General features: G+C 44.2%; 3 protein-coding genes across 7 annotated transcripts in view; 1 reads left to right on the forward strand and 2 right to left on the reverse strand.

Annotated features, from left to right (window-relative positions):
- SLC66A2 (solute carrier family 66 member 2) overlaps window positions 1–5,675 on the reverse strand; it is a 44,952-nt gene extending 39,277 nt beyond the window's left edge. For 2 of the 4 annotated variants that reach the window (XM_015854798.2, XM_015854796.2), the window contains exons 1-2: window positions 4,990–5,563; window positions 4,457–4,752 (exon numbers count right to left, since the gene is read on the reverse strand). In XM_015854798.2, coding sequence (XP_015710284.1) covers window positions 4,457–4,659 — 203 coding nt within the window. In that variant the 5' untranslated portion in view covers window positions 4,660–4,752; window positions 4,990–5,563. Of the gene's footprint in view, window positions 1–4,456; window positions 4,753–4,989 lie in introns of all 4 variants that reach the window. The other 2 variants (XM_032442523.1, XM_032442522.1) reach the window with 2 other exon arrangements.
- A 2,684-nt stretch (window positions 5,676–8,359) lies between these two features.
- On the forward strand, window positions 8,360–10,811 carry HSBP1L1 (heat shock factor binding protein 1 like 1). Of its 2 annotated transcripts, none has more exons than XM_032442524.1 (4): window positions 8,360–8,886; window positions 8,979–9,045; window positions 9,603–9,697; window positions 10,432–10,811. In XM_032442524.1, exons 1-4 carry the CDS (start codon window positions 8,761–8,763, stop codon window positions 10,435–10,437), a joined length of 294 nt encoding a protein of 97 aa, XP_032298415.1. In that variant the 5' UTR covers window positions 8,360–8,760; the 3' UTR covers window positions 10,438–10,811. The 2 variants fall into 2 exon arrangements, with proteins under 2 accessions (XP_032298415.1, XP_015710286.1); XM_015854800.2 differs by having other exon boundaries at window positions 8,475–8,805.
- Window positions 10,812–14,170: 3,359 nt separating this feature from the next.
- Window positions 14,171–17,943, reverse strand: part of TXNL4A (thioredoxin like 4A) — a 9,333-nt gene continuing 5,560 nt past the window's right edge. The window contains exons 2-3 of the mRNA XM_015854809.1: window positions 14,955–15,058; window positions 14,171–14,456 (exon numbers count right to left, since the gene is read on the reverse strand). Coding sequence (XP_015710295.1) covers window positions 14,285–14,456; window positions 14,955–15,058 — 276 coding nt within the window. The 3' untranslated portion in view covers window positions 14,171–14,284. The remainder of the gene's footprint in view (window positions 14,457–14,954; window positions 15,059–17,943) is intronic.

Consider the following 17,943-nt stretch of genomic DNA (forward strand, 5'->3'; position numbering starts at 1 on the left):
GTTCCATATTCAAGAGTGAGACAAAAGAAAAACCCAGGGGACTAGAGGTCAGTGAGCCTCATCTCTGTGCCTGGGAAGATGTTGGAGTAGTTCCTCCTGGAGGTGCAGAGGTGATCAAGGGCAGTCAGCACAGCTTCACCAAGTCTGGAATGAAATGAGGTTCAAGACTTCACCCACTGTCTATAAAGTGTCTTGTTCATCTCCTCATCCTGGTTCAGTGGCCTGTAGCAGACACAGTGAGCCAGCAGTGTGTCCCTTCCACTCAGAAGGCCTGTAGTATACTGTGTTGCATTACAAGACTTGTGACCAGCAGTGTGAGGGAGGTACTTATTCCCCTCTACTCTGCCTATGTAAGGCCCTATCTGGAGTACTGTGTCCAAACCTGGGGACCCAGCACAGGAGGGATATGGAACTGTTGGAATACATCTAGAGGAGGGACGTGAAGATAATCAAAGGGCTGAAGCACCCTTCCTGGCATGAAAGGCTGAGGGAGTTGAGCTTGTTTAGCTTGGAGGAGAGTAGGCTCCAGGGAGATCTCACTGCAGTCTTCCAGTACTTGAAAGGAGTTTACAAGCAGAAGGGAGACTGACTTTTATATGGTTTGATACCATGAACAAGAGGAAATGGTTTTAAACTAAAAGAGGGTAGATTTAGGTCAGCTGTTTGGAAGAAATACTTCACTCAGAAGGCAGTGAGGTGCCAGGACAGGTTGCCGATGCCTTGTCTCTGGAAGCATTTCTGGCCAAGCTGGATGGGATCCTAGACAACCCTGCCCACATCAAAGGGGCTAGAACTAGATGATCTTCAAGGTTCCTTCCAATATAACCCATTCTATGAAACACTACTTCAAGCTGCTTGCTTTACCTCACAATGATATGGGGACCTGCACAAGCAAGACTCCTTAAGCCAGCTTGATCTAGGAGCACTACAAGATGCAAGCCCTCCCACAAAGTTAGGTGACAAAGTGAGCAACTGTGACATTCATAGTACTCAAAAAATTTAGACTTCCAGTGTCAGACTGTATAATCAACAAAAATAGAGTGGTGTGGTTAGAAAGAGATAATTGGAAATAAATGAAAAATGCTCACCTGTGTAGGCTCACAGGGAAAACTCCAAGAGTAACCTCCAGAAAGAGATCCTTCCCCAGTGGCAGTCAGTCCTTAAATAGGATTTAGGAGAGGTGGAGCCCCACCCCTTCCGGTCCCACAACTGAATTACCTTCACCTGTGCTCCCACAGCTGACTCACTGCTCACCTCAGGTGATCAATCAAAGGTTCAGGCCATGATTCAACAGTTCCCATACACAGACTATGAAGAGACATAATTTTACTGTTATGAAAAAATACTGTTTAAAAAACAGAAACCACCACTCTCTTTTTCCCCCTTGTGCTAGATAAATGCAAAACAAAGAGGGGGAAGGATCTTACATTTTATCAGCATTTCAACAGCCTTTAATACACCTAATGCAAGGTCAGGTGATGAAGACAGCCTTTAAAACACTGAAGCCACAGTGGAGACTAGCTAGTCATTGGGAAAATATCTGACTCCATCAGTACACCTCAATCCTACAGCAACAATCCTGTTACTCCAGTTCTGAGCACGCGCAAAACAACAAATGTCAATTGTGCAAAAGAAGCCAACACGAGAACAAACATGTTGTGTCCTTTCCTAAGATGTCTCTTGCCTAATGTAGTTCTGCATCACCTCACAAAGACAATTCCGTTTACTGTGACAGCAGAAATCATCAAGCAGTAAAAGCTACTACAGGCTTTACTACTCTGAATCAGCTTCCTCAGCTCTTTGGGAAGTTAAAAGACTAAGCAAGAAAGTACACAGAACACTGCATATCAACACAAGGGCCACAGGAAATAATCCACAGTTGTCAGCTGTCTTAAAAAAAACAGTTTAACAGTACTCTTTAATAGGGCCAAAAACAGCATACAGTCAGCACATGAGACCTCAAGTTAGTAAGCTCAAGCATCTATTTTTCTTTCTTCTAAATGAAAGCCATGTGTACATCTTGCAGCTCCCACTGCTGCTCCACAAAGTTATGGCATTAAATTCATGGCTGGAAGAGAATGAGACTAAACACATGAAAGCAAAAATCTCTCCCAAAAGAAAGTTTTGAGCTACTGTGAAATACAGGACCATGGAAACTGGTTTAGTAGATAGCAGGTTACAGTTGTCACTAGCAAATATAAGTTTCTTGAGCACATCCCAAAACTAGAGGTTTAGATGTGAAGACAGAATAAGCAGTGCACTGGTGTTTCCTATCTTTAAACATTACTTACTATTGTGAATTGTATAATTGGAGAAGGAAAAATTCAGAAAAGAGGTAGCTGGAAACAAGACTGTCACTCTGGCTAGTGGCAGCCCCTTGTTCACCATCACAGTGCTACAACTCCAGCTGCAGCAGTATGTCTAGATATCTTGTTGGAGATGAAGTCCTTTCATCTACCACACATCAGATATTTAAAGAAGAAAGTTAAGTACAGTTTAGGTACATACGGAATCCGCCTGTTCACAAACAGGAAAAGAGGGAATAGCCCCACATGTGAGGTGAACAAAGCAGAGTAGAGCCACAGGGAAAAGCTGGGATGGGATGCCTGAACATCTGTTGTACCTGACAGATACAGAAAGATCAGCACTACTTGAGAGTAAAAACACACAGGAAACAAGGTCTAAAAGGCAGGAGCTCTCTCTTCCCATTGTTTGTGTCTGAAACGTGTAACATTTGACTCTGACCCTCAAATTCAATTAGAAAAAAATACCAAATTAAGGAAAAGTCTGGAAGAAACACCAGAAATGATCACTAACTTAGAGAAACATTCCTGAAGTTAAATAAATACATAAACTGCCATTAAAGGAAATAACTATGGCCTGCAAAGCAACACTATTAGAACTCAAAAGTTTTTAAGGAGTACCACTTTAAGTACTTAAGGGTGGAGAGGAAGTTGTGATGGCACAAACTGTATCCATAATAACCAAGAGCAACAAAGAGAAGCTAAAATGAACTGAAAATCACAGTCAAATGTCAATGAAGATTTCAAAAGTGAGAGCTAGATGAAGGTCTGGATTGGTCTGATAAAGGAAAGGACTTGTCACATCAAGTTAGTGATCAGACTGGGGAAAGTTTATATGCAAAACAAGCTGTAGGAACAACTCTGTTCTAGCACAAGTGTATCAAATATACATTTTTCATCATCTACAGTACTTGTTCTTCCGCATACCTCTTAGTTACACGTACCTATAACCAACTGAAAATAAGTTTTTCCATTCTGTCAAGTCTCATTTAACAGCTGCACTCTCCTGGGTTACCTAGAAACCACCAGCAATTCTGGAGCAAATCTGAACCAGAAACTCACTTCCCCCCCTCCCGCTAGCACCTCTATCTTCCTTCTGCCCTGTGCTGCTTTCTCCAACTCCTGTCCTACACATTTCTCTTGCAAATGCTTTCTTCCCAAGATAACACAGCTCTAATGTTAACAACTGGCTCTGACGTAGTGATGTTTCCTCAGTTCAGCTGCTAGTTGTAATCTCAGGAAATGGTCCCCAGTGTTTTCTGCTCCAGCACAGCGCTCACACGCAGTATTTTGCTGCAGATTACTCCAGGAAGACACACACACTTCAGAAGTCGGAGAAGCTTTAAATAGAGATGAAGCCAACTGTAGGAAGCAGCCTGTTATCTGTCAGTTCATTACATTCTACAGAGCAATACATTAAAGTGTTCTTAGAATCACTGTTCTCTAGTTGCAGCCATTTCCTGGACTTTTCTACCTTTGGGTTCTAAAATACATTCCTACCATTGTATCCTTCCCCTTACTGGGAGCAATGAAGAATATAATAAGTAAATAAAGTTCCCCCACAGAAGCCATGCTCTAACAACATTTTCTTTGTTCAGCAGCACAGATGCTAAACGTGGAAACAAACGTGCCCTTAGATGCTGAGGAGTGTGCTGAACACAACAACGTGCTGTGAAAAGACTCCCCACCTGCTTATCAAAAACACGTATCTGCAGCTGTGCATGGAGCTCTGGAAGTGGAACTCCTCTGAAGCCAGTTGGCATCTCGGGAAAACACACAATCTTAGTGGTTTTAACACTACCTGGATGCTAAAGTATGCGTGCAAAACTGGAGCCTTCACTCAAAGAACAGAGCTTTAAGGGCAAGGGAAACACAAGCCACGGCAAGGAGCTCTGGCTTAAAACAAGCCTATTTACCAGCGTTCCAGAAAGCCCCGTTTGGAACATCAGAGCACCGATCACCAGTTCCGGTGAAGGCAGCAGGCAGCGCTGCGCGCCCAGTTCCTTCAATCCGAGCAGTCACCCACGCAGGACTGGGCACGGAGAGGGGAAGAAGCACATCGACAACGTTACTTCCCCAGTCGTTCTAACTAAGAGCTCGGCAGCCGGCAAGGAGGAGCCGCGGAAGCAGGCACAGCGCACATCCCCACTCACCAGAACAGTATCCGCAGGATGTTCGCGACCAGCAGCACCAAGCACACGTAGGTGGAGAAGCCCTCGGCGTTCTGCGTCCGCCTGATGTCTCGGTACTGGGGCACGTAGGGCACCACGCCGCCGAACACCATGGCCCCCGCCGCGCCCCACGACACCAGCTGCTGCATCGGGCCCAGCAGCCACTCCAGGCCGGCCACCTCCATGCCGGCCGGCAGCAGGAACAGGGCACGGCCGCGCCTCCTCCGCCGAGCTTCAGATGGGCGCCGCCGCCGCGCCCCGCCTCGGCTGGCCGGGACCTAAGGGCGGGAGGGAGAGTCAGGGGCCGCTCGCGGCACCTCCACAGGGAGGAGAAGGGGTGGGGAGATGGGAAGCTGGGGAACGACAGCAGCGGCGGCAAGGTCGGACGGGAGAGCAGCGAAAGAGCCGCGGCTCCCACCCGCACTCGCAACCCCCAGCGGCCGAGATCCCTCGTGCACACACCAACCGCCCCCGCCCTCCCTCCGTCCCCTCGCACACTCCCGACCCGACCCGACCTGCTCCCCGCGCACCAGCCGCCGCCATCCCGCTCCGCCGCGGAGCTACGGGAACGCGGGACCGCCCGCCGTGACGCGGAGCTGAACGGCCGCGTTCCCACCAATGAACCAAGGGACCGCCCCGCCTCCAGCCGCCCCGCCTCGACCGCAGACCCCCCTCCTCCCCCGTCAGAGAAGGCAGCTTACCCGGATCTCGGTCTCACCTTCGGTTTTTTCCTTCAGAGGAGCTGTGAAGATTGCGAGGCGGTGGCATTAACAATCGCTGCTCCTCCGCAACATGAAAATACATGCAGTCTTCCCGGCGGGACAGCGGAACCAGCCGTGTTCAGCCAGGTGCAACAGCGAAGCCACTTCTTTCCAGTTCGGGCTGCGTTTTGGTTGCGGGTTCTGGGTTGACGTGGGATTTTTGGAGGGCGGTTGCTTCACATGTGGTCACTGCAGCAGCCGATGTAGCACATTGCCGCGTCTTCTAACTCGTCTGTCGTTCTGTCCGTTCATTTTAAGATCACTTTATCTCCTGCATTCGGCAAATATTGCTGCGTCATCCGAAATTCGTGAATAAACTCATTAACTCCGGTGTGGTGTTAGCGGGTAGGCATTCTTTATTTATGACCTCAGATGTACGAGGGGATATCCCCACACTAACTTCTTAGGCTCTGGCAGACTTGGTGACATGACCTGGGGAGCCCGTTCCAGTGCCCAGACACTCTCTAACGTTTTCTTGATATCACAGAATCATAGAATCTTTGGTCTGGGCTGGAAGGGACCTTTAATATCATTTTGTTTCTACCCTTCTGCTATAGGCAGGGAAACCTCCCCCAAGACCAGGCTCCTCAAAGTCCCATCCAGCCTGGTCTTTTAATCTACTCTCTTCCAGTTTGAAGCCATTTCCCCTTGTCCAGTCACTACATGCCTTTATAAAAAGTCCTCCCCCTTTGAGTACTTGACACAGTACTCAGTGAGGCTACATAAGTGCAGTGTAAACCAGGACAATCACTTTACTTAACCAGCTAGCAGTGCTGTGCTTGATGCACCTTAGGAACTGGTTGACCTTCCTGGCTGCCTGGGCAGCTTGATTCCAAACAGGACCCCCTTTCTGCAGGGCTGTTCTGCAGCTTTGCATCCCTCAGTCTGTATGAATAGCCAGGGTGCAGAACCCAGCACTTGCTCTTGTTCAACTCCATGTGGCTGGTGATTGCCCAACTCTCTGCTTTGTCTAGATATCTCTGCAAGGTCACTCTACCCTCAACAGAATCAACACTTCCCCATGGTCTACTATCATCAACAGACTTGCTGAAAGCACCTTGTAGTCCTACATCCAAGCTATTTATGAAAACATTAAAGAGAACTGGCCCCAAAATAGAGCTCTGGGAAATCTCACTAGTGACCAGCTGCCAGCCTGGTGTGACCTCATTTACTGTAACCCTTTGGGCCCAACCCATCAGCCAATTGCTCATCCATCACACTATGTTTTTGTGAAGATGTATGCTGGGTGTTTTGTCCAGAAAGACACTGAAAGAAACAGTATTGAAAGCTTTACTGAAATGCAAAATGATAACATCAGCTGGCTTTCCCTTGCCAACTAGATAGATGGGTAATCTTGTCATAAAAGGAAATTAAGTTAAACAGGACCTTCCTGTCATGAACCTGTGTTGGCTGTGACCAACAATGGCATCGTCCTTCAGGTGTTTGTCAATAACTCCCAGCATAATTTTCTCCCTAATTTTACCAGGCACTGAAGTGTAACTGACAGACCTGTAATTACCAGGGTCTTTCTCATCCTTCTTGAAATTTGGAACATCTGCCAGCTTCCAGTCATCTGGGACCTGTGTGATCACTCCAGAGTCCTAAGAGTACTGAAAAATAATTGAGAGAGGTATCTCAAAGACGCTGTCCATCTCTCAGAGTACCTTGGGATGAAACCCAACATCACCATCATCATCCACTGCTACATCACTCTCCCCCTGGCGGAGTCTAATACATTCTAGCTGCTCTCTCACAGAAAGAGCAACTCCACCACCCCACCTCACCAACCAACCTTTCCTAGAAAGCACATAGCCCTCCATGACAACATTCTAGTCATGCAAGCTGTCCCACCACATCTCTGTGATCACAGTCAGATCATAGCCTTGTGACCACACGCAGATCTCCAACTCTTCCTGCTTATTTCCCATGCTGCACATATTAGCGTACAGACACTTTAGGGAAACAGCATCTCCCTGCCTCAGAATGAAAAAGCTACATGGATACATCTGGTGTTTATATATAAAAGCAAACCATATAAACACAGAATTGTAAAGGTCCCTTCCAACCCAATGGACCTTTAAGATCACCTAGTTACAACCTCCTACTATTGGCAGGGACACCTCCCACAGATCAAATTGCCCAAGGCCCCATCACTCAAGCCTGGCACTAAAAGCTTGCTTTCAGGGAGGGGATTGTACAGTTATACAATCTATAGGTAAACAAAGGTTAAACAGATGTTTCGTATGAAAGATTATCGTGATAGAAAGATAATCCATGATAAATGGAAAATGCTCACTGATGTTGAAGGTTTGCAGTAAATGCCACACAGGAGCGATCTCCAGAGAAAGAAACCCTACCTTATTGGTAGTCAGCCCTTAAATGAGATCTGGGAGAGGTGGAACCAAGCTCCACCCGTTCAGGTAGCACAGCTGAATTACCTTCACCTGTGCTCCTGCAGCTGACTCATGGCTTGCCTCAGGTGGTCAATCAGAGGATCAGGCTGTGATCAACAGTTTCCCATACAGGGACATACACTGCTAGATTATTCAGACTTGATTTTTCTTTATGTAACTTGAAAAACCAGTAGGAGAATCTGTGAGTGGGAAGATGAGGATGTGCAGAGAAGATGCTATGATTATGAGAAGCAGGCAGCAGTGGCATCTGCTTTGATGCCAGCATCTCTCTGCATGGGTTTCCACCTCTTCCTAAACCAGGTTGGAGAAAGTAAAGAGGGAAAACTATTATGTTTAATAAGAAAGATACGAAGAAGTAGACTGACAAGAGATAACCTCTCCAGCATTTGAGGTTATTATTAGCTCAGGAGATAAACTTACGGATGAAAGCAATGCTAAGTGTTTGCCATATCTACAATGCAATAGACTAAGGAAAGCTATTGCCTAACAGTAATATTCTTCTAACTATACAGGCGCTGTTATACAGAGTGTTATTACAGAGACCTTTGCAACAGCTGTTCCAGGTGCATTTGATGCTGCAAAGCTAAAAGCTGTGGATGACCTACATGTTTGCAGGAGTGGTAGGAGGCAGCACTCTGATAGTTTTGGTCCTTTGCTTAAGATTCCCAGCAAAGAACCACATGCAGAACCACCAGCCGTATCTCCAGTGCTTTCCCAGTAACTAAACACAAAACGCAGCGACTCCTGACCTTGCCCCTAAGTGCTCCCCTGACCACTGTCCCAAAGCTATTCGGCACAACTCTGAGTGCAGAGGAAGGGCAGTCACACTCCTCTCACGTCGCAGCGGTGACGCCAGCAACTCGGCAGGAAAAAAGCGGCCAAGCTGCCTCCGCTTGTCGCCACAGCCGGCACGCCCGCGCCAACTCCTCCCGTGTTGACGTCCCTCAGCACGGCAGCCTCCAGACGGGAACCGCGCGGCCGCCAAGTTGCATCGTGCCGGCGGGGAGCCGCCTGGTACCGCAGCGGCCGCCATCCGTCCCGACAGGGAAGGAGGAAGGGCGGCCTCCTTCACCGCGTGCGGGTCGCGGCGCCCCACCTGCCCGCAGCGGTGATGGCGGCCGCGGAGCCGCCGGCCGCGGAGCGGCTCTCACAGCTGGTGAGCTCGGGGTTCGCTCCGCTGGAGGCGGCGCTCGGGGGCTCCGCGGCTCGATGCTGTTGGAGCTTTCCCCTGAGCCAGGTGGGAGGTGAAGGGTTGCGCGCACTGTGTTGGGAGGGAGGGGAGTAGGTTCGGCAGGGAGCTCCCTATCGCCGCTGTTTTTCCTTTCCTAGGCGGAAAATCTGCTGTATCAGCTGCAGGAGAATTTTCAAGCTCTGACAGAAAGGATAACGCTGAGAAATATCCTTTTTTAAAAAAAAACACAACCAAACAAAAACCCCAGACCGGCTGGGTTATTGCTGCTGTGGCACAAGTTCCAGGAGCTGCAGTTTCTCCTCACGCCTAGTTTTGCTTTGCCAACACACACACATATCCCCACTTACAGGAGTTTGCTTCTTTGGAGATAATTAACGCTAAGAAATCGGTGTTTATCAGCAGTTATATTCTGATCACGTTTTGGTTATGTATTTTGACCGCGTGCTATTACCTAAAAGTTCCTTGAACAGAGACAGTATTTTACACAGAAAATAGTCCCGTACACTCATGGGCAGATAGGAAACCACTTGAAAATCTATAGAACTTGAGTGCTTCTGTGTTTCAAGAGAAATTAGGATTGCCTTGTTGTAATACAAACTTGTGCTACAACTGCAAGACTCATACTGCGTTGGTGTTGAGCATGATGAAGTCAAAGGGCTGAAGCATCTGAAAGAAAGCTTTGTATTTTTCTCACAGAAGAAAAAGAAATAGCATACAATGATAACAATTCTTATTTATAGAAGTTCCCTTTAACTTTTTACTGGAAGAAATGGGTGAGCGCATCAGTGACCTTGAGAAGCACGTTGCTGACCTAATGGCAGAGGCTGGAATAGAGAACACTGACGATGGATTGAGAGTAAAAAAAGCTTCAGCTTTCTTGGTTTTTTTTATGGGTTTTTTTTTTTTTTTTTTTGGTTGTGTGTGTGTTGTCACTTAGTTTAGGAGGAAATAGTTTCTATTTTTGTCATAACTTGCTTTACTTTGATTTTAGTATATACTGAGAATTTATTTTAAACATCTAAACTTACCTTGGATTTATTTTTGAATCTCTCTGCTATACATTCATGTATATCACTTTTAAGAACTGCTGCAGCTTCCTATTGTGGCTCAGAACACACCTCATAAATGCCCTTGCCCAGTGCAGAGCACTGATTCATCCTTGCAGCAGTAAGATGCAGGGTGGAAGTGGCAAGTATTGTTAGGAGTTATAAACAGTGATATAAAAATCATGAGATGCTAAGGTACCCTGCATGATTTTACATCACTGTATGTTGCAAACGACCCCACAGATGGTTGCCTCAGTGTTGGCAATATTTGTTACACATCATGCAGTAGGTGCTTGTGTTTCCTTCTTCCTGTTCTTGCAAGCCTTCCTTGTTTAAACTGACCGAGACTGCTTACTCAGCAAAAGACAGGAATGTTTTAATTATGCTGAAGTAATTTAGGTGTCTGTTCATTTTGTTCTTTTCCTGAGGATAAGTTATGTAATTATTTTTACAAAAATAGAAAGGCAGTCTCTTGAAAGCGTATGCTGAATCACGTCCATGCATAATTTAACCGCTAACCTACTTATTCACTGTTTCTTTACAGCGCTGAAATAAGCATGTGAGCGAGGAAGATAAAGGGAGAACAGCTCTGCACTGAGTCTGGAGTGTGTCATCGCTTACAGTCAGTGTTGCAAAAAGTGTCAGTGAAACAAAGACACTTGCATCACATAGTGATAGAATCTTCATTTTTCTTTTCCTTTGAATTCTTGTCCCAGGAAAGGAGTAGAAAGCTGGGTTTATTCATCTAAATGGGACGCTATTTCCTATAATTGGGAATAAAACATTAGTCTTGGTGGAGGAAAAAAAATATGGATAGAAGACTATCCTATATAGTTGTGAGCTTACTAGTCACAAACTTTTTCAATGTAAAAAGTGTATTTTATTTTGTATTACTAACATTAAAATTTCCTTCATGCTTCTTCATTGCCTTTTTGTTTTTCATTCAGCACCCCCAAGTCCTCCTTAGGGCTGCCCTCAGTCCAATGATCACCAAGCCAGTATTCATTTTTGGAATTGCCTTGACCCAGGTGAAACAAAATTATTAAGATTTGAGAGGTCTGGTTGATAAATGTATTCTAGCCATAAGGACGTTCAATTGAACTAAAAGCTAACGGTGTTTTTATACACCAAGAAATCCCCCAGTACTTTAGGCATGGAATATATTGGCTGAAATCAAGAAATCTCTTAAAACAAATGCAGAAACTGAAGAGCTACCAGCTAAATAGAACAGCTAATGAAAGATATGTTTATAAAACTGGCATTTGTTAATGCTTAGCGTCTAACACAGATTACTTCATCAAAATCAAAATATAATTCCAATCAATGCTTTAAGCAGTGAAGATTTGCAAGCACTGTCAAATGGGGAGGAAAAGTTGGCCGCTTTTCAGATAAATTGATTGACAGGAACCTCCTGAAGTTCAAAGACAAATGTCAGATCTTACCTCAAGGTCAATAAGCTTGTGCCACAGTTCAGCTGTGAGAGGTTGGCTGACTGGCAAGTAGGTTTGTAAGAAAAGGGGGGAGACTACACACAAGGCAGAGGCACAGGAGATTCCAGTTGGAACACTTTCCAACTGTGAGAGCGTTCAAGCAGCAGAAATGCCTTTCCAGAAAGGTCAAGGAATCTCAGTCCATAGAGTTATTCATCACTGCTCAAAGGCTTAGGCAAGTCAAGCAAGACCTGCTTTGACTGGGACTAGACTTTAAGTGATGCCTTCCACCATAAACCAAAAACTGAGAATATGCAGTGTACTTTATTCACTCACAGTCGTCCTTAACACCTTCTTAATTCTCTAAAAATTAATAACAAAGTGCATTCTACTTCTGCTTTAACTGATTAGACAAACACAGGTAAGGCCTGGACAGCAACTGATGATAAATACCTACTAAGCCTCTTACGCACTGTACTGAAAAACACTGACAGCAACATGATTGACTAGCCGTGTTCTGGATGCCAAGCACAGCTGTCACACCACAGAATAAAGCGTGACAATCAGCTCATCAACACCAACTGGCAGATTATAACCAGAAAATTGTGTACAGAACTGAGTATCAGCTTCACTGGAAGCTTTCACTACCACTGGAAACCATGGTAACAATGCTGGAATATAGCAGTTTGCACCAGGTGTGTCCCACAAATGTTCAACACAGGAACAACACTATATACAAGTTTGTCAGGACTCAATGAACCAATACAAGGCTGAAAGTGACACTTCATTGCATCATTACCTGTGATGAGACATGGTGTCACCAACTATGGTTGCAGTCAAAAGAGCAGTCCATAGGTTGGCTACATGTGAACTCCCCTTGAAGAAAATGTTCAAGATGCAGTCCTCAGTAAGTAAAGTGGTGTTCGGTCTTTTGAGATAGGAAAGCGATGATCCTGGAACACGGACAAACCTTCAATTCTGGCCACTACATCGTGATACTAAGCTGAAGGCTTGAATCTCCAGTCAGGCCAGAGGACAGTCTTCCTCTTGTAACACAGTAACTCCAGGCCCCACACTAGTTTGAAGACCACAGAGCACACTGCCAATACCAGCTGGACTGTCCTACCACACCCACCATACAGTCCCAATTTGGTGCCTTCTGACTTCTGTTTGGTCCAGTGAAAGATGGACTGTGTGGACAATATTTTCCTAGCAATAACACCACCAAACCAGCTTCTATTTTGAATACTTGATCCTGTGACAAACTGGACTTAAAACACAGGCACCTCCTTCTGCACAGTCTGACTTACTTTTTGTTAATTCTGTAAACATGCATCAGTTACAAAACAAAAAGCTACAAAAACAAACCAACTCTACTGCAAAGTAGGCATCACCATTATTTTTCAATCATGACTCTTATTTTAGGCTTCATCATTTGAGAATGAAACAAATTTCAATTATACATGATATCTTTGCTTTTCTTATTTTTTTTTGTTCTTAATTCTTCTTTATGTTTATGAGAAATGTACCAGGACTTGAGTTTTGCATTCCTTAGAGTTCACTGTTTCCGCAGTGTTAGCCAAATGTATATGAAACTTCAAAAGCCATACATAGAATCATAGAATCACTAGGGTTGGAAAAGATCTACAAGATCATCCAGTCCAACCGTTCACCTATTACCAATAGCTCCCACTAAACTATGTCCCTCAACACAACATCCAGTTGTTCCTTGAACACCCCCAGGGTTGGTGACTCCACCACCTCCCTGGGGAGCCCATTCCAGTGCCTGACCACCCTTTCTGAGAATAATACAACTGCAGAACCCAATGTAAGCCTCATGAGCATGTTATCATTTTGCTCTGTCATTTGATAAATGGAAGCTCACACTACAGGAAGTTTATCCTTTAAGCATCGACTGTGCAGCCAGCTCCAGAGCTGCTATTACCCTTGGGAACTACTCTGCCTACTACAAATTATCTCAGACTGCATAATCACCATAAAAAATAAATTCCATCATCACACCCAATTGGATTTGCTGGAAGGTGAGTTGTGAATCACAGATGTTTTAATTTTTTTTAAATATGAATACATACACCTTAGTAAATTCCTATTTCTTACTGTATACAAAGACCAAGATGCTATGCAAGAAAATCCTGAAAAAAAAGTGATAAACCTTTCTCTGCAAGGTTATGAGTTTGCATCCAATAACATCTATTTTCATTCCCAACTTCAAAGAACCTTAAGGCATATAAGCGGAACTTGTTCTATTCTTTATTAAAAACAAACAAAAAACAAACAAAAAAACTCCCACAAAAACACAACTTCTATTGTAATTGTCCCAGATATCTGCAGATATCTGTGTAACAAAATGTCTTAGTTTTGGCTGGGACAGATTTGCTTCCTTTAGAGCAAATAATAGAGAAATATTAGAGAATAATAACATGTTTTATATATATATATATATATATATATATACATATATAAATATATATGTATATATATATATATATATATATATTAAAAACATGTTATTATTCTTTTCTCTCTCTGGGTAAATAGCTTTATCTCATGCCCTGAGTCCTACTTTCTTTTTTTTTTTCCCCTTAATTCTCTCTGCCATCCTACTGGGAATGACAGGAAATGTGCTTAGCCACCTGCTGGATTAAACCACAACACAGAAGTAAACAGCTGAAGTATTTTTCTACGAACAGGCTTTCTGTGTACCAAAATACATCATACCAAAAGAACAACAACAAAAAAGCCTAGAATGCTACTACAGTCATACAATTTGAGGCTTTGTGTGAGGCCTTCCTTTTCCAAATGGAATTCAAAGTTTTTAAATAATTAACACACTCAAAATTGAAAGATGGTTTATTTCTTTTTAAATATACATATGTATGTACACACAGAAAAATAAATTTAAGTGGAGAAAGGGTTAAAAAAGAAAAGCACAGCCCCAACAAAATGTCAGTATCTGTACTTAGTAGAATAATCTTTTGGTGATACCACTAAACCTCGACCTTTGCGGGCTCCTCTATAAACAGTTTCTATAATGTCAATCATCTCTTGTTTATCTTCCATTGCCCAGTTGATCTTGTTGTTATTACCTGTACCTAAATCAATCATGATGTGTTTGTTCCTTTAAAGGGAGAAAAGAAAACAGACAGGTTAGTAGCATGACAATAATTAAAAAATAAAAAATCCAGCACCCCCCAAGAAAACTCAAACCTGCATCCCCCTCCTTCAAGAATGCTTTGTAGGTTTCAAAATAAATCTTTACACATAAAGAGGTTTGCTAAGAAGCCTCAAAGAAAAGCAAAAGCTCTTTATCATCTTCCAGTCAATATTTTATTGCCTGTTCCTAAAGCTCAAACAAGACAGCAAACATGCTTCCACAGCAAGATTTCTACTCAATGCAATCACTCTTCATCATAATCCTCGTTACTTGCATTTATTTCCCAGGACTGACTAACATGAGAATTCCACAACTGTCAGTAGTACATTCCCTGGTAATAGTTTACACTTTTCTAGGACAACAGACATATAAGCACCTACAGATCTCTAGGGATCTGTAGTTCTACTGATACGCTGTACTAAAACACATTCATTTGAATTATATTCTAGAACCACCACATACCTGAAGAAAAACATGACTGTACAGGGATCATACAACTCATACATCTTGTTGAAGTCTGGTACTTCAGTGATATCCACAAGATAAATAACAGCAAAGTTTTTTACCTAAGGAGAAGGAAAAAGAAAATACAAAAGCTATAATATATCAGACATGTTCAACCCATGAGCCACACGCAGCCACTCATAATGCAGCCTAGGACAGCTCATAATGCAGCCCATGTCTTGTCATGTACTACCATGGCAGAGGCCCTTGCCAGCTGGGAGGCTTAGCCATGCACAAATCACTCAGGAACAACCAAACAATGGTGTAGAACAATCCTTTCATAGTTAATGTCTTAAATCCTGAAAGAAAATAACCTTTTTGTTTTCCTACCTAGTGCCAGTCGTGGCCATTTTAATTTTATATGAAAGTTATTTAAGAAACTTAAAAGGATGTTCAAAACGAACAGTTCTGCTAAGAACCAACTGGTGTTACTCTCCAGTTAGCCTTAGGGGGCTCAGCTGCTGCTGTTTCACGTAGGCACCTGTGACACCAGCAAAGTAGCTGTGAGCAACCTGAAGAGTACCGAAGGGACAAGATGGACCTAGAAGCAGCACTGAAGGACTTAGGAGCACAAGCAGTCTTTTCATCAGTCTTCCTTGTTAAAGGGATGGGGAGGGAAAGGGCTAACAGAATTGAGAAAAATCAATACATCGTTAAGGGACTGGCATTGTGGCTTCAGCTACTTATGCCATGGAACTAGCTTTGAGAAGCTGGTCTTCTGGGGACAGACAGGGTTCGTTCATCCCCAGAAGGGGGAAGACCATCTTTAGCAACTAGCTTTCCCATTTAGTCAGGAGCACTTGGTTGGGAAGGGAATCCTCAACCCATCCCACTTTGAGGCTGCTAGCAGTGATGGATACCCTGGGCCTGGAGCTGGATCACAGGCCAGCAAAACAGCACCTAAGGTGCAGGACAAGGGAACTCCCAATTGGTAAATCAGCCTCAATGGAAGTTCGATTCAAATGTCTGTACACTAACACAGCACACATGAGGAACAAGCATGAACAGTTATAGACATCAGCATGCCTACAGAGTATAATGCTATAATGTGATGGGAAGCACAGCAATAATAGCAGGGTAGCAAAGTCCTTAGCTACAGCAAATGAAGATAAGCCCAAAAACAACAGCTATGGATGCAGAAATGAAGGAAGAAAATTTGCTCACCTCTGGAAGGCCTCAAGCAGGCAGGCTCCCCTGAGTTGGGCCTGCCTTCCCACCAGGTGCTCAATCACTGTTTCAAGCCATGACTTAGCATTTCCACTACATTGGGCTATGATGTCATTGGCATCACTGAGATGTGGTGGGATGGCTCTCATGACTGGAATGTAGGAATAGATGGATATAAACTCTTCAGGAAAGACAGGCAGGGGAGAAAGGGGTGTCAGCCTCTACATCAATGGCCAGACGGAGTCCACAGAGCTCCATCTGGAAATGGATGAGAAGCTGACACAGAGCATATGGGTCAGGATTAAAGTCAAGGCAAGGGAAGGAGACATCATAGTGGGTGTTTGCTATAGGCAACCTGAGCAGGAAGATTGAGTGGATGAGGCGCTCTATAAACAGACAGGAATAGCTTGTACCTTTGCATTCACAAAACATAGTCCTCATGGGGGACTTTAGCCGCCCTGATATCTGATAGAAGGACAACACAGCAGCGCACCAGAAAACAAGGAGGTTCCTGGAAGGTGTTGACAATGATTTCCTCTTCCAAATGGCACAGGAATCCACAAGAAAAGGTGCTATAATTGAAATTTGCCCTCACCAGCAAGGAGGGGCTGATGAGTAACGTGAAGCTTAAGGGCAGCCTTGGCTACAGAGACCATGAAATGGTGGAGTTCAAGATCCTTAGGGCTTCAAAGAGGATGTGCAGCAAGGTTGCTGCTCTGGACTTTCACCTCTTCAGGGTGGAAGGGTGACATGAAGCCCTGAAAGGAAGAGGGGTCCAAGGAAGTTGATCAGTATTTAAGGACCATGTCCTCCAAGTCCAGAACAGTGCATGCCAAGGAAGATAGACAAGAATGCCAGGAGGCCTCTATGGATGAACAAGGGACTCCTGGACTTACTTGGGTGCAAAATAAACAAAAACAGAGGGCTATAGGGAGTGGAAATAAGAATGGGTCACCTGAGAGGACTACAGAAGTTGTCTGAGCAGCCAGGGATCAGGTTAGGAAAGCTAAAACCCAGACAGAATTAAATCTAGCCAGGGACATAAAGGGGAACAAAAAGGATTTTTACAGCTATATAAATAATAAAAGGAAGGCTACAGAAGATGTGGGCCCTCTCTGGAAGGAAACTAAAGATCTGGTCATGAGGGGTATGCAGAAAGGTACTCAGTGACTTCTCTGCCTCAGTCTTCAATGTCAGGGGCTCTAGTTGCATTGCCCAAGTTGCAGAAAGCAAAGGTGACAACTAGGAGAAAGAAAATCTGCCTACTGTAAGTGAACATTAGGTACAAAATTATCTAAAGAAAATGCACTATGCTACTATAGGACCCAATTTGATCCATCAAATTTGAAAGGTCATGTCAGTCTGATGAAGTTCCCACTGATTGGAAAAGGGGAAACACAACCCCCATTTTCAAGCAAGGAAAAAAAAAAAAAGATCCAGGGAACTACCCTCACCTCTAGCGTAGCGAGAGTAGCAAGCTGCTACTAATGGAAATGGAAAATAAAAGGGAGGTGATTAGTAGTAACCAACATGATTTCACCAAGGACAAGTTATGTCTGACAATCTTGATGGCCTCTTATAGTAGAGTTACAGCATCAGGGGGTAAAGGAAGAGCAACTGATGTAACATACTCGGACCTGTGTGAAGCATTTGACACCACTGTGCATGACATCCTGGTCACCAAATTGGAGAAAAATGGATGTGATGGATGGACCACTCACTGGATAAGGAATTGACTGGATGCTTGCACACAGGGAGTTGTGGTGAACAACTCAATGTC

This window comes from Coturnix japonica, chromosome 2 (genome assembly GCF_001577835.2).
Source record: "Coturnix japonica isolate 7356 chromosome 2, Coturnix japonica 2.1, whole genome shotgun sequence".
Lineage (NCBI taxonomy): Eukaryota > Metazoa > Chordata > Aves > Galliformes > Phasianidae > Coturnix > Coturnix japonica.

What these genes read in the sequence shown, in the direction of transcription:
- HSBP1L1 (XM_032442524.1), top strand. Translation starts at nt 8,761, where the DNA reads ATGGCGGCCGCGGAGCCGCCGGCCGCGGAGCGGCTCTCACAGCTGGTG. An exon ending in GGAGCTTTCCCCTGAGCCAG is followed by an intron (nt 8,887 to 8,978) that starts GTGGGAGGTGAA and finishes TTCCTTTCCTAG; the next exon opens with GCGGAAAATCTGCTGTATCA. An exon ending in AGAAAGGATAACGCTGAGAA is followed by an intron (nt 9,046 to 9,602) that starts ATATCCTTTTTT and finishes TTAACTTTTTAC; the next exon opens with TGGAAGAAATGGGTGAGCGC.